General features: G+C 36.6%; 1 protein-coding gene across 1 annotated transcript in view; it reads right to left on the minus strand.

Moving 5' to 3' along the window:
- Pibf1 (progesterone immunomodulatory binding factor 1) overlaps nucleotides 1-21,910 on the minus strand; it is a 137,872-nt gene that overhangs the window by 110,325 nt on the left and 5,637 nt on the right. Inside the window, exons 3-6 of the mRNA XM_048341252.1 lie at nucleotides 21,086-21,186; nucleotides 15,108-15,306; nucleotides 14,324-14,443; nucleotides 1,453-1,586 (exon numbers count right to left, since the gene is read on the minus strand). Coding sequence (XP_048197209.1) covers nucleotides 1,453-1,586; nucleotides 14,324-14,443; nucleotides 15,108-15,306; nucleotides 21,086-21,186 — 554 coding nt within the window. The remainder of the gene's footprint in view (nucleotides 1-1,452; nucleotides 1,587-14,323; nucleotides 14,444-15,107; nucleotides 15,307-21,085; nucleotides 21,187-21,910) is intronic.

The following is a 21,910-nucleotide window of genomic DNA, read 5'->3' on the forward strand; positions in this document are numbered from 1 at the left end:
TATATATATATATTTCTTTCCTACATTTTAATTACAAAAATAAAAACAAAAACAAAAATAGAAATTACAAAATGGAGACTCATGCTCTCATCATCTAGCTTTAGTAATTATCAACCATGACTCACCTGTTTTATTCATCTTTCATTCATGGCTCTTTTTAGATTATTCTAATGATTGATTATCTTCAAAATTTTTCTTTTTATATTTTATTTTTCTCTAGTATGGATGTACATATTCCAATCTTAAGTGACTTCATTTTGCTTTATTTTACTTACTTTTTTTTTTTAAATAGGGTCTGGCTATATAGTCTAAGCTAAATTTAAAAGTCATGATCCCCCGTCTATCTCCTGACTGCTGGGATTACAGTTGTATGTCATCATGCCCAGCTTTCTACTTCATTTTAAAATGAAATTCAGCGTTATTCAGAAGCCTGTTGAATATACCTCAGAGATTTTAAAATTCTAGTAATTACCATATGTTGGCATAACATACATATAGTCATGGTAGGAATTGAAATGCTCATGGTAAATAAAGTGTTACAAATTCACTTATCAGTATATTATAAAATTTATAACTTAAATTCATTATTTTAGCTATAGGTAGATACTGCAGACAAGGTCACTGAATATATATAGTATCTGAATATATATAGTACATACATATTTAAAAACTTCCATAGGGGCTGGGGATATAGCCTAGTGGCAAGAGTGCCTGCCTCGGATACATGAGGCCCTAGGTTCGGTTCCCCAGCACCACATATACAGAAAACGGCCAGAAGCGGCGCTGTGGCTCAAGTGGCAGAGTGCTAGCCTTGAGCGGGAAGAAGCCAGGGACAGTGCTCAGGCCCTGAGTCCAAGGCCCAGGACTGGCCAAAAAAAAAAAAAAAAAAAAAAAAAAAAAAAAAAAAAAAAAAAAAACTTCCATAAATCCTTAATTTTACGTTAGTTTACATAATGAAGTAATTTGTACTGAGACTATCTTAGAGATGACAAAGTTACACTCAAAAATTAAAAGAGCTTTATAAAGAAATATGCAGCTAAAGAATGGTTCATTAAATTATTACACACGTAACAAAAATGTATATTTCAGTTAAAGATACGTGCAATGTGACTAGGAAACATAGATTCTGAGAAAATGCTATTTTTTGAAAGACTAAGTGCCTTCTGTCAGAAATCAACAGCTGAGAAACACTTCGGGGAAGACTGAAGTACTTAAATTGATCTGATTACAGGAAAACAATCAAATAACATTTAAAAATGTTTACCCATATGGAATTTTACTGGGCATTGTCTTGTTAAAGCATTCTCAACAAGATGAAAACCAATATAAAAATACAACATACACCCAACAAAGTACACAATTCTGAGCTATGGAAAGGCAAAATTGGAATTAACAAGGTCAATAACAAAAATCTGACACATACTAAAAATGGTGGTCACCTTAATGACTTACCTTTTAACTTTATCATAGTTTTCTTGACGATAGTCACCTTGTTGAATGCGTTGTTTTGTGTCTGCTAATTCTAAGGTTAAACGTTGACATCTCATTTGGAGGTCAGAGTAGTGCCTTCTATCTTCTTCATGCATCTATACATAGAAGGAAATAATAAAACATTAAGAAGTAAACATGTGCCAGGCACTGGCTGCTCATTCTTGTAATCCTAGCTACTCAAGAGACTAAGATCTGAGGATCACAGTTCAAAGTCAGCTCAGGCAGGAAAGTCTGTTAGACTCTTTTCAATAAACTAAAGAAAATAAGCTGGAAGTGGTGTGTGGCTCAAAGTGGTGAAGAGCTAGGCTTCAGCAAAAAAGCTCACAAGTAGCACCCAGAAGCCTCAAGACCAGCAAAATAAATAAATAAATAAAAATAAAAAAGAAACAAAAGAACATAATTGACCAAATTCTGTACTGAACGCTTGTTATGAAATGTCCTTCATAATTGAACCAAAAAGGATCCTCCACTTTTTCTACAGTATTTAGTACTGAAGATAGGAAATCTTGACTTTATAGAGTAGCTAAGTTCATTTTAAAAAATCTAAGCTGTTTTATTTTGTTTTTGGCCAGTCCTGAGGGCTTGGAACTCAGGGCCTGAGCACTGTCCCTGGCTTCCTTTTGCTCAAAGCTAGCAATTTACCGCTTGAACCACAGCACCACTTCTGGCTTTTTCTGTTTATGTGGTGCTAAGGAATCGAACCCAGGGCTTCATGCATGCTAGGCACGCACTCCACCACTAAGCCACATTCTCAGCCCTCTAATCTGTTTTACTAAGAACAAACATGGCAACTATGGTTTTGAACCCCTATTTTTTTTTTGAATTCATCAGATTCTTTGAACCAACCATCAGCCCCACCTCCAGAACCCAGAATGTTGAGCCATATACTGTCCTGAAGCATCAACTCTTATTAGCTGATTAGCAGAGTGTGTAGTCATATGCACTCTACAAATACTGACTCAGTTATTTCCATGTGAGTGGCCCTGAAATAAGTACTGCAGATACAAAGATGAATAAGATAAAACCTTTTCCCTATTGACACTGTTAAATGTTTTTGAATGAGTTCCCAAATTTCTATCAAAGGGCTGCCTGAGAGATAAATTATGGAAAACTGTACATATTGTTTGCTTTGGTTATTATATAGAACTTTTACACTGAAGTCCTCTGTGAGAATGTAACGTCCCCATGTATTTATTATAGGATTACTGCTGAGGATGTTTCTTCTATTCATTTTCAAAGGATCATCACAGACATCATTTCAGACTAAGTCCTGAGAGAAGATTTAGTTCCCTTGAGGAATGCTTTAGCCTTCTAAATGCTATAAACCATATAACTGCATTGGAAGAGCATTGTGTTATATTTGAGAAGTCAGAATTTAATTGTCTAAAACTGAAATATGTGTATTATGAACTGTACAGATTAGTATACCTCCCTGTACTTCAGTGTTTACCTCACAGGGTTCTTACAAACATTACATCAAGTAATAAATGTGAAGTGCTTATGAAAATGTCTATCATACAATGAATGCTTATTAACTATAAATTCAGTTATAGTTATACTTCCTCGTTGCTTTTAACTTCTAGTGAGATCACAGCCAAATGTATAGTTTCAGAATGCACAATGACCATGACAGAATTCTGAAGAATATAAACAGGAGAAATATGAACACTTAAAGGGGGGCAAAAGATAAGGTGCCCAAGAAGCAAATATAAGCCAGAGGTGTGATTCACCAACAATAGGAAGAGTGCTCCAAGGATGCAGCTATCAAAAGTAACACCCTGAGAAAATGGAGAAAACTTTTAAGGTAGAGTATAAGAGACTAAGGCAAATATATCTGAATACTCATGATATTCTTGTGTTACTTTGTACTATCTGTGTTTTATCTGTGTTTTATGGAGGGGGGCATGTGTGCTCATGATATTAGGATGAAAGGTGGGCTATGGCTTGTATGAAATAGATTGAAAATAAACTAGCAATGTCAAATTTTTAATATATCAAGTTAACTGGAAAAGGCTTACCATGCTGAATGGCTTTCATCTAATTCTTATCTCCACAGGTGGATTTGGGATTCCCATTTCTAGAAGATTTACTCTCTTAAATATCCTGTCTCCAATACTAATTCCTCTTTCATTTTGTTTTTTGCCAGTCCTGGGGCCTGAACTCAGGGCCTGAGCACTGTCCCTGGCTTTTTTTTTTTTTTTTGCTCAAGGCTAGCACTCTATCACTTGAGCCACAGCGCCACTTACGGCTTTTTCTATGTATGTGCTGCTGAGGAAGCAAGCACTTTACCACTAGGCCCTATTCCCAGCCCTACTAATCCCTTGTTTTTAATTTTCCCTCATCAATATTTGAACATTTTCAAACTTGTCCAAATTTTTTTGGAAAATTTTATTATTCCTATTCCTTTTTCAACTTCTGGTTTTGTTTTTGTTCCTACTGGGGTTTGAACTTGTTGTCTGGTGCTTCCTTGCTGACAGCTGATGCACTAACATTTGAGCCACACCTCTAGTCCAGGTTTTCACTGGTTATTTAACCTAGATCCACCAGTGTTAGCCTCCTGAGGATCTGGGATTACAGGCATGAACCATCAATGTCTGGCTAAATTTTTGCCACTTTTACTAAAAACTACAGAAACAACTGTTTACAGTGCTGGTGTTTTACAAATTGAGACAAGCCAAATTTAGATTGAAGTCCTCACTTTACTCTCTTTGGCCTCTAAGACATGGCCTTCAAGCGTCCATTTTCTTATCAGCAAAAATACATTTTATATATACACACGGTTATGTATATGTGTGTTATTCTACAGTTTCTAAAGGCATGGATGTTCTACTCCCTGGGGGTCTCTTCACACTATAAACAGAATGCAAGTACAAACATTGTGTGGGCTGGGTGGCAGGAAATTGTGGGGAGTTTTACCTGAGGATTTGCATTTATGCTGTAACATGAAATGTGGATAAGAAGGAAAGCTGAAAGTTGGAGACATGAGGAGAATGTAGAATGCTTAAAATAACCTCTGAGAAAACTTAGTTAACTGGAAAGAAGAGAATTACAGCACAATTATGTGGGCCTGTTTGAGGCTGCTAACAGTAATTTCCTCATGCTCATTAAGGCAAATGTGACATGTACCTGTAGGGCTCTGCTAGTGGAGGCTTTCTTCAGGCTGTTTTGGTGAAAGAAAACCAATTTAGAAAGAGACTGATACATTTCAGATTTGAGCTCTGAATGTGGCTCAAGTGGGTAAACTCTTGTTTAGATGCTTGAGGCCCTAGGTTCAGCCCCTAGGACAGTAAAAATCATATATGATTTGGAGATTTTTGTTAAAGACAAATTGGAAGCTCAGGACTAAGAAATATGGTAGAGTATCATGAATGCGCAAGTGTTTGTTTCTATGACTGCAAAAGGGAAAATATCTATAGAAGACACCAGCACTGACTCGGAGTGTAAGCTCCTGGTAAGTGTAATTTCCATAAGAGAATGTGGGCTGGGAATATGGCATAGTGGTAGAGTGCTTGCCTCATGTACATGAAGCCCTGGGTTCAATTCCTCAGCACCACATAACAGAAAAGGTCGGAAGTGGCACTGTGGCTCAAGTGGTAGAGTACTAGCCTTGAGCAAAAAGAAGTCAGGGACAATGCTCAGGCCTTGAGTTCAGGTCCCAGGACTGGCAAACACACAAACACACACACACACACACACACACAATTTGTCTCATAAGAGAATGTGAGTACGTATATTTCGTGTTTTATACACACGTGTGTTAATATACATTTATATACATATATACACATGTACATGTGTAAAATAGGACATCAAACAAATTAAAAGACACATAAACTCTAAAACCTTGAAAAATATACTAGAAGATGGAAAACCTTTCATACTGAAGGATTGACAAAAATATCTGAAAGTGACCATACTGCCAAGAGCCAACTCAGTTTCAATGCAATACAGAAATAAGAAAAAAAAAAATCTATCCTAAATTTCACATGGAATCCCAAAGATCCCAAATAGCCAAAACAATCTTGAGAAAAACACATACAAAAAAAGCCCCAAGACTGGAGGCAAATTGAATGCAAATACCAGAAGACTCTGAACTATACTACAAAGCCATGTCAACAAAAGATACCAATGCATCTTTCAAGGTCTATAGTAATAAAGTGTGATATTAACTGTAACCAGCTGTCTTTACAGAACTCTATGGTGACCGCGTGGGGGGCAATCCATCAGAGCTGGTGGTAACCTGATCACTGTTTTACCTTTACTTACTTTTGTACCACTTTTATGTGTGTTCAAGATTTTCACTGTCAGTTTTAGTAAGCTACACTTGAAAACTTAACTCTCAGTTTTTAAGCTTGTTGCCACAGAGTTAAAGTACTATTCGCTTTATTCCCCAAACTTTTTTCTATTCCTATTTTCTATTCTCAGGGGGCAAGGTAGAGGATTTGCCTCGCTAGCACAAGGCTCTGAATTCAAAACCCACTTATCACCACTACTCCCACTGTACTCTCCCCAAAAGGGAAGAAATAAGTACTGCATTTTATTATCTTTCTCTTTAATAATAAAAGCATTTTTAGGCTATGAGTTTCCTTCTGGCATAGCTTTAAATGTAACTCAAGAATTTTGACATATTATCATTTTCTTTATTGTTTCAGTTTTTATTTCCTCTTTGAGCCAAAAGATAGGTTTCTTAACTGTCAAATAAGTTTAATTCCTTTCATCTTTTATTTGCTTTGGGTTAATTTTCCTCAGGGTAAGATTTGTACTCAAAAGTATCAGTTCACTATATGATCAAGTACATACACGATAGTTTTGCAAGCTTTCCACAGATGTTTGAAAAATACCTTATTTTCTGGTGAAGAAGTGCTAGGCTCTCTCTATAGTCACTACAACAAACTGAAAAAGCCCACTCTTCTAGACCTTATTATGTGTTAATCATCTCACCTAATTCCTAAAGAAATTTATCAAACTTCTAAACCTAACTGTATTTTTATCTGGTTCTTGTCTTTCCTGTATTTTTACTTTTCAGTTTTTGTATCATTTGATATTTAGAAGTTTATAACAACAAAATCTCATTTACTATGAATGTGTTTTATCATCCTTTTTAATTTAAACTTTTACCTTATTGGATATTAATAGTACTCCCCTGTTTCCCCATAATTCTTAGTCCATGCTCTTTTCAATTTGCATTATGCAATTTGGTTCCTTTTGTTTGAATCTTTATTTGTAGCGCAGGCTTCCCTGGAACCAAAAATTTCCCTGCTTTAGTCTGGGCTCTGACTTCATAGTGATAGTATTCTTATAATAAATTATTCATACTTATGAATCTATTAATTTCTGAAGGCATTAAATCACAAAACTAACAATGACCAAATGAATGCTCCCTCAAGTATCTGCATTTTGCGCATACACTGTGAGAATCAAGTGCTCACAGTATTCTTAAGTGTTGCCACAGCACTCTGCATGGCAGGCAGGAAGGTCTCTCACAAGTCAAGTGTCTCTTGCCATAATATGACAACACATCCTCTTGGCCAATGAGTTCAAAATTTCATTGCAAGGTCTAATATGCAAAAATTTACTCCTGAAATGAAAAGTCACAAGTGTCACCAAATTTACTTAAGATTATACACAGAGTCATAAATGAAGTCTTTTTACTCTTGAAGTCCAGGCTTGTGATGAACCCATCAGCCAAATGAATCTTCTAATCCTCATATTTAAAACTGCACGGTCATAGTGTTTCTGGGAGCTTGTTTCCCCTCAGGCACTTTTATCTGCAAATCATTTACATGATTTATACAAATTCAAAGGGTTTATGAAGAAGGAACAGGTTTGGGGGGTGTAGGTAAGAAACAGAGTTTATAATTACTAGCTGTGAAGCAGCATGACTAAAATCAGTTTCAGGAATGTTAAGTACAATAAATCTATTACTTCATCTCTTACAGGTGGTATACACCTGTAATTTGACAATCAAAAGGCTGAAGCAGGAAGGATCACAAATTCCAGGCCAAGCTAGGTAACACTGTAAGACCCTTTATCAAAACAAAAACAAAAAGGAGAATAAAAACAAATTAATCTACCAAAACCAAAAACATGCTTAGTTGAAGATTAAAGTATACAGCCAAAACCATAAAATTTCATTAAGAATTCAAATATTACTTAACCTCAATTAAGTAAAAAAAACAAAAAATAATTATAATTTTCAGAGGATCTGTGTCCATGGTTGAAGTATCTACCCCATAAGAATCCTGCTGTTGGGGCTGGGAATATGGCCTAGTGGTAAAGTGCTCACCTCAGATACATGAAGCACTGGGTTAGATTCCTCAGCACCATATATATATATATATATATATATATATATATATATATATATATATATATATATATGTATATATATATATGTGCCACTTCTGGATATATATATGTGTATATATATATATATATATAGTGGCTCTAGTGGTAGAGTGCTAACCTTGAGCAAAAATAAGCCAGGGATAGTGCTCAGGCCCTGAGTTCAAGCCCCAGGACTGGCAAAAAACAAAACAAAACGAAAGAATCCTGCTGTTCAATAAAAAAACTGTGAATTTTATTTTTAACTCATATCAGGCTAAATCAGAATCCATGCATTTATGAAATTAAACTTGCTTATTTAGTTTAAATTTAAGATAAAGAAGCAAATCCACTATTGTTTGTTTTTTTTTGGCCAGTCCTAGGCCATGAACTCAGGGCCTGAGCACTGACCCTGGCTTCTTTTTTGCTCAAGGCTAGCACTCTGCCACTTGAGCCACAGCGCCACTTCTGGCCATTTTCTGTATATGTGGTGCTGAGGAATCAAACCCAGGGCCTCATGTATAGGAGGCAAGCACTCTTGCCACTAGGCCATATTCCCAGCCCCTCCACTATTGTTTAACAAAGAATTTTTGGACATTCTAGGATACTTTGCTACTTTTGCTACTTTTTTTTTTTTTTTTTTTTGCCAGTCGTGGGGCTTGAACTTAGAGCCTAAGCACTGTCCCTGGCTTCTTTATTTTTTGCTCAAGGCAAGCACTCTACCACTTCAGCCACAGTGCCACTTCTGGCCTTTTCTGTTTATGTGGTGCTAAGGAATCAAACCCAGGGCTTCATGCATGCTAGGCAAGCACTCTATCACTAAGCCACATTCCCAGCCCCTTTTGATACTTTTAAGCTCTTATTTTAAGCTCATAAACTGGATAGCATAAAAAGGAATTTCAGAAAACATATTCTCAAACCTGAATAACAAGTGTGTATCATAAGTGAAACACCTCATTCCCATGCAAATGAAACTAAGTGAATTATTTACATTTGAATACTTACAATCAGCCTCCAGGTAATCTTTGCAGAAATTTTCCCAAGAAGTGTAACGATGTTTCTAAACAAGGAAGTTATATGAACAAAACACCCTTTGCTTCCTAGTTACCAAATATTTCACCATTTCCTCATGAAATTCTATAGCCTTATTTAGTGAGGACTCATTAATACCTTACATAGTATTGTGAATAATGCTTTCTTTGGAACATAAGATGCACACTAAATTAACTTCACAATGCAAAAACAGCCACACATTTCTTTGCTGCATGAGACACACCCAAATTTTGACCTGCTTTAAGGAAAATTCATAGGACAAAAAGTATATAAGCACTAATTCATTAAGTACTATGCCCAATACATAATACAGCTAAAAATAATAGCCACTTAAAAATTCCAGACTTGAAGGAAAAGGTAAATCCTATTTGCTAGTGTTCATATCTGGATATTATTTCAAAGTAACTAAAGATCTGAAAACAAATGTGAAAGAAAACATCAGAAACACACTATGGCATATTAAAAAAGTAACTTTGTTAAGGTCGAGAATTATACTCTATTAAATTTCAATAATGATTTCCACCTTATACTTGCCATGAATCTACAGATTATATGAACAAAAGTGAAGTTAAATGAACTGTGAAATTGTGACCTTAACATCTCTAAATGCTTTTGGCAAGCATAGTTATAAAAATCAGTGTAATAATGGAGAAATCTTTGATGTGTAGAATTCTGAGTATGGTAGAAAAGATTTGGTTTTTATAATTCTTTTTTCCTGCTAATATGATTTGTCTTTTTTTTCCATTTTAAAAAACTGACATCAATTGGTTACACAAGTGGTTTCATTTTATTTTATTTTTTTTTGCCAGTCTTAGGGCTTGAACTCAGGGACTGGGCACTGTCTCTGAACTCCTTTTGCTCAAGGCTACCAACTCTACTACTTGAGCTACAGGGCCACTTCCAGCCTTTTCTATTTATGTGGTACTGAGGAACCAAACCCAGGGCTGCGTTCATGCTAGGCAAGCACTCTAAGTAAGTAACATTCCCAGACACGGGGTTTCATTTTATTAAGGCCATTTATGTGTATAAGTTTTTAAAAAATTATTTCTCATAGTTTCAGGTCTACTGATGTTTTCCTAGGGAAAAATATTCAATCTGGTGTAAGCAGCTGATAGGAATAAAGAAGTAAAAATAAAGTCATATATTGTAATGCTTTGGCTTTTTAAAAATTAAAACCGAGATTTGCCAAAATGTCCCAAATTGTTTTTTTAATCTCTCTCTCTCTAGGCTACATACATCTACATACTTATGTAGCTACTAATACATAAATATATTGATGGATATATACTGCCACCATGTGGTGAAAAATTTAAGACCATTTTTGGATATGGTATGTTTAAAGTAAAATCATTTCTTTTTTTAATTGCCAGTCTCAAAACTCCAGAGGTATAGTTAACAAATACCTTAGTTTCTCTCTACTCACCTTACCTGTACTGTGTATTTATGAACTAAGGCTTTTCCTTTGGTAGCACTGTTCATTTGACACATTCTAATCTCTGTATGTCCTCAGATAGGAAACTCAGCTCTTCAGTAACCCAATTTTAATTCCTAATACTCTGAGCATTATAGCCCTACCAGAATTAATCGTTAATACTAAGAAGTACAAATAAAGCTACAAACAGCATTCTTAAAACTGCACATTTTGTTCAGGACCTATTATTATTATTATTATTGCCAGTTCTGGGGCTTGAACTCAGGGCCTGAGCACTGTCCCTGGCTTCTTTTTGCTCAAGGCGAGCACTCTATGACTTCAGCCACAGCGCCACTTCTGGCCTTTTCTATATATGTGGTGCTGAGGAATCGAACCCAGGGTTTCATGTATATGAGGCAAGCACTCTTGCCACTAGGCCATATTCTCAGCCCCGGACCTATTATTATTATTTTTTTTTACTTTGCTTTTCATATTTTCCTTCAAAGTAAATGGTTTAGCTCACATCAGTAAAAACCAAATATGTGCAGAAAAATTGTCTTCAATGAAATGTGATGGGGGAGAGGTTAAGAAGAGTCACCATGCCAAATCCTCTACCTGCAGACTATGTTTAAAGAACTTGAAGGTGTCTCTGCATCAGGCAATGGCAAGTAAGCTCCTCTTGACCAATCCTGCTGTGAATCAACTGTGGAAAAAATCTAACCTGACTACCTGAGGACCAGGAAAGCAATCAGAATCAGGAGGATGCTGGAGGGAGCACAACTATCAGAGGGTTGAGCTTGGTTTTGTTATTTTTATTTTTAAAAATACTGTTTCACAGGAGGACAGGTCCCTAGCAGTGCCTTGCTGGATACATAAAATTTTTTTACATGCCTAGTTTTTCTTTTCTTTGTACTGCTGGGGATTGAAATGCGGGCCTGTGCTCACTACTACTGATCTACACCCCTAATCCAGCAAGGACTAAGTTCTTTATCATCACATTGTTTAGTCAGCCACTGAACTCAGACAGGGATCTTTGAATTCCTCAAAGAGTATTGCAGGTAATAATTTAATGTACTACTTTAAAAAACAATGCTCCCACAATATACAGCAAATTTTCTTTCAATGGTTAAGTGCTAATCTGTAATTTCACTAAATCCTTATAAGAAGATCTTAAAAAAAACAAGCTATCTAACATTGCTAGTTTTACTGCTTGATTAAAAATATTCACTTTCCTTTTTCTTTGTGTTTAGTAATTTGACCTTATGAGGTCCCTGAAACACTAGAAGAACAAGAGTTTAAAGGTGGCTTTAACTTAATACCTTCCATTAAATATGTAAGACATTTCTAATTTTTTCCTGATTGTCATTTAGTGATGTTTATAATATTATTACCTTTAGGAAGAATTTAAAGCAGAGGCATGTACTTTTAGCTAAGAGGTGATGAGCCTTTAAGAGCCACACTCATATAGAATGGTGCTAATTTCACAAGCTTAGGCTACAGTACGTTTGCTCAAACATTACTTTCTTGTTTTATTTTGTTGTTTTTTTTTTTTGCCAGTCTTGGTGCTTGAACTCAGGGCCTGAGTACTGTCTCTGGCTTGTTTTTGCTCAAGGCGAGCACTCTACCATTTGAGCCACAGCGCCACTTCTGGCTTTTACTATATATGTGGTACTGAGGAATCTAACCCAGGGCTTCATGTATATGAGGCAAGTACTTTACCACTAAACCATATTCCCAGCCCTCCTCAAACATTACTTTCTATGTTCCTGTTAAAGTACTGTTTTTAGAGCAGACAAACAAACCAGTAAACTATGAGAAAAGCATGAAATGTGTTGAGGGTGACAGGAATTGCCCAAATTTCAGAGTTCTATGAGCCAATTCATCACAATAAACCTTTCCTCTCTTTATCTCTCCCCTGTCCTGCCCCCACAGATTTGTTTTTGTGTTTTTTTTTTTTCTGTTTCTCTGGAGAGCGCTAATGCAGAATTATAAATATAAACAAAGTTGTTTTTATGTACTAGTGCATCACAAAGATCTAGGTACTTTGAGTCAATGCCTGTTAATATTCTATGCTTTCTTTTTAAGGCATAGTAAGTGTTGTAAAGATGAAAGAAACTAAAATGTGAGATCTAAAGCCCTTATGGACCATTTTCAGCCATTATTAAAAAAGTAGAGCGAACTGCTTTACAGTAAAAAATACATCACATTATTAAAGTCAATTTAAAATTGCAAGGCTTTTTTTCCCCTCTAAAAATCATTTGTTTTCATATATGGAAGTGATTATAAAAGAGATGGTTTGACCAAAATTTAGGAAACTGATAGTAAGTTCCTCCAGCCTTCTCCTACACAAAGCTCTTGAGAGATGCTAAGCTATCTATTACAGGTGTAGAACCAAGTCTGAAAACTTGTTTAATTTCCTTCTGCTCAATAATCCTTGTTTACTAATAAAATCTGGACATTTTAGAGATGCAATGGAGTTTAAGTGATTCTTGTAAGGCTACAAAAGTAGTAACCAAACTTATTACTTTTAACTGTACTTTCTATTTTTATTTATTTATTTTTTTGCCAGTACTAGGGCTTGAGACTCAGGGCCTGAGCACTGTCCCTGGCTTCTTTTTGCTTAAAGCTAGCACTCTACCACTTGAGCTACAGCGCCACTTGTGGCTTTTTCTGTTTACGTGGTACTGAGGAATCAAACTCAGGGCTTCATGCATGCTAGGCAAGTACTCTACCACTAAGCCACATTCCCAGCCCTGTCTTTTTTTTTTTTTTGCCAGTCCTGGGGCTTGAACTCAGGGCCTGTGCACTGTCCCTGGCTTCTTTTTGCTCAAGGCTAGTACTCTACTACTTGAGCCACAGTGCCACTTCCGGCTTTTTCTATATATGTGGTGCTGAGGAATCGAACCCAGGGCCTCATGTACATGAGGCAAGTACTCTACCAGTAGGCCATATTCCCATCCCCTGTCTTTCTTTTTTGGTACTGGGGATCGAACCCTGGACACTGTACTTGTTAGGCAGGCCTTAGGCCACTGAGCTACATTTAAGTCCTTAATTATTTTTATAAGTGAAAATTTTAAGAAGAAATTAAGAGCCTCTCTCTCTCCATCTTTTTGAATCCAAAGTGCTAGGATTACAGGCATGTACTACCATCACCACCTGAGAGATAGCTTTCTAAGTGTGTAATGCAGTTTATATGCCTAATAGGTGGCATCTACTCCCTAGCAATGCTTTCTGTCCTCACTGTTCCTCTGAGGACAGGAAGAAAGCCTCATGTAATATTGGCTTTATATTAATAGCTTAAAATAAATTCTATTACTAATAATGCACCAATGTAGAGTACTGAAAATACAAATTATTAAGGCAAGATGGCTCATGTCTATAATATCAGTTACTTATGAGTAGAGATAGGCAAAAGTGACAATGTTGGATGGCTCATAATGTTTTATATATATATATATATATATATATATGCATATACACATGGTTCAGGGCTGAAAAAAAGGCTCCTTGCCGCTGTTCTGGATAATAAATTAATGATAGATAAAATCTTTCCTTGAAATAGGACATAAATACACATACTATTTGCTTTGAAACAAATATAACCAATCCCAGAGAATAAAAAAGAAAAATGTTACTGTGATCTTCAACTTCAAGGAAATGTAAAATGACTGTTTAAAGTCACAGAATAAATGAAAATGTCAAGATGGCATCTAACATTTTTAAGTCTAATCTGTAAGGGCAGATGTACTCTTGTGCTCACTACTGCCTGTCTCCAGCGCAGCATCTGGCACATTATTGGGGTAATGATAAAATCAGCACACAGGCTCAGAACAAGCAGGAGAGTTTACTGAATGTGAAAGTAGACAGACTGATAAGTGGACAGAGCACCCTTTCTTGCCACCACCAAGACTAAACCATAATGAAGAACTGCAGCAGTGCTCCTTAATTCCATGATCTGGTTTTCTATTCTTTACCCTAAACCATAAAAAATTCCTATGGAAAAAAATTGGTGCTTGTTCCTATCAGTGGGAAAAACATACAAACCTCTGTCAGCTGCTTCAGTTGGTCTTTGTTTGTACTTAATTCTTCTGATAAGTCATTCCTTTTCACTTGTAGTTCACAGATTTCTTTTCTTAATGGATTTACTAGTTCGTAGAACCGAACCTTAAAAAAAAGGTCAAGTTAATAGTCTTGAAATCCAAATTACAACTAAACTTTGCCAGTTCTCAGTCCAACAGTCTGTTCTTATTCATGCTTGTACTTCCTATGGTTTCAGTTACTCAGTCAACTAAGGTCTGAAAATATTAAATAGAAAATTCCAGAAACTTTAAATAATTCATAATGACTCTTCAACAATTTTTAGACTGTAAAGGGATGGTGATATAAATTAAGACTACTGCTACAAGTTAATCCTAAATGTAGATTTGTCTCAACAACACTGCAGTCATTACTCTGAACTCATTTGTCAGCACAAAGCTCTCCCTCATTCTACTTGCTTATAAACACACCAACTCCTATCTCCCCTCTATCCCTATAAACACCAGGCAACAACTAGACTGATTTATTTCCATGGTTTTCCATTTGGGGAACATTATAAACCACCAGGTTTTAAGAGAAGTAATTTCTATGGACTATTCAGTCATTAAATTCAGAAGGCTATTGTTTTACTTTGGAATACAGTGGTCAAGACCTTTAAAATTTGGTGACTAGAACACCACTCCCTATCATTAAATCCGATCACAAAATGGTTTCAGTTGGGTACTTTATGGCTAAAACATAAGTAGCAAATATTAGTTGAAAAATATATTCGAAAAAAATTAATACTTACAGATACATATTCAGGAATAGAAAGTTGATCTTCAGAAAAACTTTTTAGTTTCACATATTGCTCTTCTGATAAATCAAAGTCACGTAGGTTTCGACGAACATCACCAGCTTTCTCTCTTAGCTGACTATTTGTCTCTTCTAGTTGTTTTTGTCTCAATAAAATGGTTTCCATTTCTTGTTTCATTAGTTCTTGATATTTTCTATATTAAGAGAGAACATACTGTCAGCTTCAAAAAACTTGAGATTTCATTCCCTGCATTCTCTCAGACCACAATGGAATAAAATTAGAGCTCAACTCATTCAGCCACCACAGAAAATCCCACAATTCATAGAGACTAAAGAACACACTGCTGAACCATCATTGAAGAAATTAAAATGGAAATTCAAGTGTTTACGGAATTCAACCAAGTTGAGGACACAAAGTACCAGCTCCTTTGGGACACAGCAAAGGCAGTACTCAGAGAAAAATTTATATCTCTGAGTACATACATCAACAAACTGGAGAAACAGCAACTCAATAATTTAAGGAAGCACCTTAATTTCCTTGAGAGAGAACAAGCCAAACCCCAAGTAAATAGACGGAAGCATATAATTAAAATCAAATCAGGGGCTGGGGATATAGCCTAGTGGCAAGAGTGCCTGCCTCGGATACACGAGGCCCTAGGTTCGATTCCCCAGCACCACATATACAGAAAACGGCCAGAAGCGGCGCTGTGGCTCAAGTGGCAGAGTGCTAGCCTTGAGCGGGAAGAAGCCAGGGACAGTGCTCAGGCCCTGAGTCCAAGGCCCAGGACTGGCCAAAAAAAAAAAAAAAAAAAAAAAAAAATCAAATCAGAATTAAATCAATTAGAGACGAAAAAAACCATCGAAAGAATCAACAAAACAAAGAGTTGGTTCTTTGAAAAAATCAACAAGATAGACAGACTCCTGGCAAACCTGACCAAGAAACGAAGGCAGCAGTCTCAAATAAACAAGATAAGAGATGAAACAGGTAACATCACCACAGAAATAACCGAAATTCAGAAAATAATAAGGGACTATTTTACAAACCTTTATGCCAACAAATTCGAGAACCTGGAAGAAATGAATGATTTCCTAGAAAAAATTCATATCCCCAAACTTAAACATGAAGATTTAAACCTTCGAAACAGACCCATATCCAGTATTGAAATAGAAACGGCAATAAATGATCTCCCATCCAAGAAAAGCCCAGGTCCAGATGGATTCACTGCAGAATTCTACAAGGCCTTCAGGACAGAACTCACACCAATATTTCTCAAACTCTTCAATGAAATTGAAAGAGAACGTTCACTACCAGACTCATTCTATGAAGCCAGTATAACCCTCATCCCAAAACCAGGCAGGGACTCATCACGGAAAGAGGACTACAGACCGATTTCCCTGATGAACATAGACGCAAAAATTCTCAACAAAATTCTGGCCAATCGACTTCAACAGGTTATCAAAAAAATCATACACCACGATCAAACTGGATTCATCCCAGGGATGCAAAGTTGGTTTAATATACGCAAGTCAATTAATGTAATCCACCACATCAACCAGAGCAAGCTAAAGAACCACATAGTTTTATCTCTGGATGCAGAAAAAGCGTTCGATAAAATCCAGCACCCATTTATGCTTAAAGCCCTGAACAAACTGGGATTCCAGGGAACATTCCTGAATATAATCAAGGCAGTTTATGACAAACCAACAGCAAGCATAACTCTAAATGGTGAAAAACTAAAGCCATTCCCTTTAAAATCAGGAACAAGGCAGGGATGTCCACTCTCTCTCTCTCCCCTGCTCTTCAACATAGTACTAGAATTCCTAGCCAGAGCAATTAGGCAAGAAGAAAATATAAAGGGCATCCAAATAGGAAAAGATGAAGTAAAATTTTCTCTCTTCACAGATGACATGATCCTATACCTAAAGAATCCCATAGACTCTACCCCCAAGCTACTAGAGCTGATCCAAAACTTTGGCAAAGTTGCAGGATATAAAATAAACCTTCAAAAATCAATGGCCTTTCTCTATGCTAACGACCCGAAGACCGAGGCTGAAATCAGGAAAGCAACTCCTTTTGCAATAGCCCCCCAAAACATAAAATACGTAGGAATAACCTTAACCAAAGAAGTGAAAGACCTCTTTGATGAGAACTTTAAAAGCTTGAAAAACGAAATTAAGTCAGAACTAAGGAAATGGAAAAACCTCCCATGCTCCTGGATTGGGAGGATTAATATAATCAAAATGGCAATATTTCCAAAGGCTATCTACAAATTCAATGCAATACCCATTAATATCCCAACACCATTTTTTGATGAAATAGAGGAAGCAATCCAGAAATTCATATGGAACAATAAAAGACCACAAATAGCAAAAACAATCCTAAGCAGAAAGAACAGTGCTGGAGGTATTACAATACCCAACTTCAAGCTGTATTATAAAGCTATAGTAATAAAAACAGCTTGGTATTGGCACCGGAACAGGCCTGAAGACCAATGGAACAGAATTGAAGACCCAGAAATGAACCCACAGAACCACGCCCACTTAATCTTTGATAAAGGAGCTAAAACAATAGAATGGAAGAAAGATAGCCTCTTTAACAAATGGTGCTGGCAAAACTGGTTCAACACATGCAACAAACTAAAACTAGATCCTTATAAATCACCCTGCACCAAAATCAATTCCAAATGGATTAAAGACCTTGAAATCAAAACAGACACCCTGAAAACACTAAAGGAAGGAGTAAGAGAAACACTTGGGCTCCTTGGCACAGGACGGAACTTCCTTAACAAAGACCCAGAAAGGCTACAAATCAAAGAAAGGTTGGACAAATGGGACTGCATCAAACTGCAGAGCTTCTGCACGGCAAAGGACATAGCTCGCAAGATAAACAGAAAGCCCACAGACTGGGAGAAGATCTTTACCGGCCATTCAACGGACAAAGGCCTCATATCTAAAATATATGCAGAACTAAAAAAATTACTTTCCTCCAAAACAAAACCGCAAAGAACTAAAAGCCCACTCATCAAGTGGGCTAAAGACCTACAAAGAGACTTCTCTGATGAGGAAATGAGAATGGCCAGGAGACATATGAAAAAGTGCTCTACATCACTGGCCATAAAAGAAATGCAAATCAAAACAACATTGAGATTCCATCTCACCCCAGTAAAAATGTCATATATCAAGAAAACTAACAATAACAGTTGTTGGAGGGGATGTGGCCAAAAGGGAACCTTACTTCATTGTTGGTGGGAATGTAATCTGGTTCAGCCACTCTGGCAAGCAGTATGGAGATTCCTCAGAAGGCTAAATATAGAACTCCCCTATGACCCAGCAGCCCCACTTCTGGGTATCTATCCAAAAGACCACAAACAAAATCACAGTAATGCCACCAGCACAACAATGTTCATCGCAGCACAATTTGTCATAGCGAGAATCTTGAACCAACCCAGATGCCCCTCAGTAGACGAATGGATCAGGAAAATGTGGTACATATACACAATGGAATTTTATGCCTCTATCAGAAAGAATGACATTGTCCCATTTGTAAGGAAATGGAAGGACTTGGAAAAAATTATACTAAGTGAAGTGAGCCAGACCCAAAGAAACATGGACTCTATGGTCTCCCTTATTGGGAATAATTAGTACAGGTTTAGGCAAGTCATAGCAGAGCATCACAAGGCCCAATAGCTATACCCTTATGAACACATAAGATGATGCTAAGTGAAATGAACTCCATGTTATGGAGACAATTGTTATATCACAGTTGTAACTACTTTCAACGTCCCATGTGTATCTGTAGCTTCTATTGTTGATGATGTTCTTGTATCACCTTCCTGTGGTTGTACCTACACTATCTCTGTAATCTTATCTGAGTATATTGGAAACCGTGTTTACTGGTATTGGAACTACGAAATTGAAAGGGAATACCAAAATTGAGAGACACAGGGTAAAAAAAGACAAACAACTACAAAAGCAATACTTGCAAAACTGTTTGGTGTAAGTGAACTGAACAAACACCTCACGGGGGGAAAGGGTAAGGGGGAGGGGAGAGGGGGGTATGAGGGACAAGGTAACAAACAGTACAAGAAATGTATCCAATGCCTAACGTATGAAACTGTAACCTCTCTGTACATCAGTTTGATAATAAAAATTTAAAAAAAATTAAAGCTTGAAAAATGAAAAAAAAAACAAACTTGAGATTTAATATTCAAGGTGCTTTATTCAGACTAACGAGACAATTAGGAAATCAGAAGTCTAGTAATACTATTGGCTCCAGTTTAAAGCTTATTTGGCTAGCTAAACAAGAAATGATAATTCCAAACAAATTAGTAAATGTGTAGTAACAGAAATTTTTATACAATTGACATATATATATGTAATTTTTTTTTTTTTTTGGTCAGTCCTGGGGCTTGGACTCAGGGCTTGAGCACTGTCCTTTGCTTCTTTTTGCTCAGGGCTAGCCACAGTGCCACTTCTGGTTTTTTCTGCTTAGGTGATGCTGAGGAATTGGACCCAGGGTTTTGTGCATGCTAGGCAAGCATTCTACCACTAAGCCACATTCCCAGCCCACAATTGATATTTTAAAACATTCTTTTTTTCCTGGTACCAGTCCTGGGGCTTGAACTCAGGGCCTGGGTGATGTCCCTGAGCCTCCCCCCACCCCCTTTCTCAAGGCTAGCTCTCTATTACTTGAGCCAAAGCTCAATTTCTGGCTTTTTTTGAGTAGTTTATTGGAGATAAGAGTCTCACAGACTTTCTTGCCTGGACTGGCTTCAAATCACAACCCTCAGATCTCAGTGTCTTGAGTTATGAGGATACCACAGGTATGAGCCACTGCATCTACCGTAAACAATAATTTAAAAATTCAAACTATTCAATTGAGTGCATGTGCACACACACACACACAGGCATAAAATACTGGTTCAAACAACAAGACTAATGTATTCATTGTTGTCTAATAACACATATATGTTGTGACTATTTGTTGCTTGTTCAAAGATTTTTTGGAGGCAGACTCCTGAGGCTTGCCTCAAATTCAGGATCCTCCTGCCACAGGTTCCTAACTGCTGGGACTATGTTATATACCCATATACAGCATGTTTTATTTACATGTACATTTTTATGATTTCCAAGTTCAATTTCTTTTCTTTCTTCTTTTTTTTTTTTTTTTGCCAGTCCTGGGCTTGGACTCAGGGCCTGAGCACTGTCCCTGGCTTCTTTTTGCTCAAGGCTAGCACTCTACCACTTGAGCCACAGCACCACTTCTGGCCGTTTTCTGTATATGTGGTGCTGGGGAATTGAACCCAAGGCTTCATGTATAGGAGGCAAGCACTCTTGCCACTAGGCCATATCCCCAGCCCTCAATTTTTTTTTTTTTATAAATGAAGGATATCTTAATAGACAGGGAAATGTGAGAAGATACTTTTCATAGATTTGACTTTTTACCCTCAATCTTACTTTCGGTCATTTACTTTTACAGTTTCCAATGTATTTGTTTTTTCTTTTTTTAAAAAATAAATGATATTTTGTAATTATATTTCAATGTTTATATACATTTTAAATTATAAAAAATATAAACAGTGTAGTTGGCATAGACATATTTGAGAGTAGACAATGGACTCTTGATAAGCAGACATAGGTAAGCTGGAGAAAGTATGCAGGTGTGAAACAGTTTTCAAGCAGCACCACCCAATAGCTGAGACAACCAATCACAGTGCTTTACAGAGAATGAAGAAAAGCTAGTTGAGACAGCCAGGAGTGGTCAGCAATTTAGAATTTCCTATGTTATTTATGGTTCATTTAGACTGGCCAATATGCATTGAATGTAACCTATTTTTTAGTGGTCTAGATGTGAAAATTATATCCATCTTTGACTTTAAATTTCTTGATTGTAGCTTACAATAACATGAATAAACAAGAAATGAAATTACTTTTAATTTGCTAGTACAGGTTTTTACTTTAAACTTTTCTTACTTGGCATCCTTCTGCTGAAAAGTCAATTGGTTGTCTAATCTCAAAGTTAGGAGTTGCTTCTGATGAAGTGCATCATTAAGTTTCTCCTCCAATTCTTCAATCTTAAGAGAGAGAATAAGGTAACTTACACGTTGAAGTTTAAAATTTACTGTAGAAAAGATCTTCAGTTAAAAAAAATAACTACGTTTAAAAAGCCACTTGAAAAACAAGGTGATATAGGGTAAGTACTTTTTAATTTTTGTAATGGTATGGACATAAATAGCATAGTTTGCTTACAGAATCTCCCCTTCCACTCTAAAGATGGTTTTTCCTCCTGTTAACTCATATATATATATATATATATATATATATATATATATATTTTTTTTTTTTTTTTTGGCCAGTCCTGGGTCTTGGACTCAGGGCCTGAGCACTGTCCCTGGCTTCTTTTTGCTCAAGGCTAGCACTCTGCCACTTGAGTCACAGCGCCACTTCTGGCCATTTTCCATATATGTGGTGCTGGGGAAATCGAACCCAGGGCTTCAAGTATACGAGGCAAGCGCTCTTGCCACTAGGCCATATTCCCAGCCCTATGTTAACTCATATTTACACTGTGACACTCATTTCATGCTACAGCCATGCCTATGTAATTATTTCAATGCCAGATTTATCATTTGTACTCTACACCAATTTATCTATTACCTATCTTCTACTGATTGTCACATAGATGATGCTAGAAATATGCAAAACTCATGCTGAGTTTACCTACTCCTGCCAGGAGTGGAGAACTTTTTTTCTGCCAAGATCCACATGGATCTTTATAAACATCATCACAGGCCATACAAA

This window comes from Perognathus longimembris, chromosome 3, assembly GCF_023159225.1.
Source record: "Perognathus longimembris pacificus isolate PPM17 chromosome 3, ASM2315922v1, whole genome shotgun sequence".
NCBI lineage: Eukaryota > Metazoa > Chordata > Mammalia > Rodentia > Heteromyidae > Perognathus > Perognathus longimembris.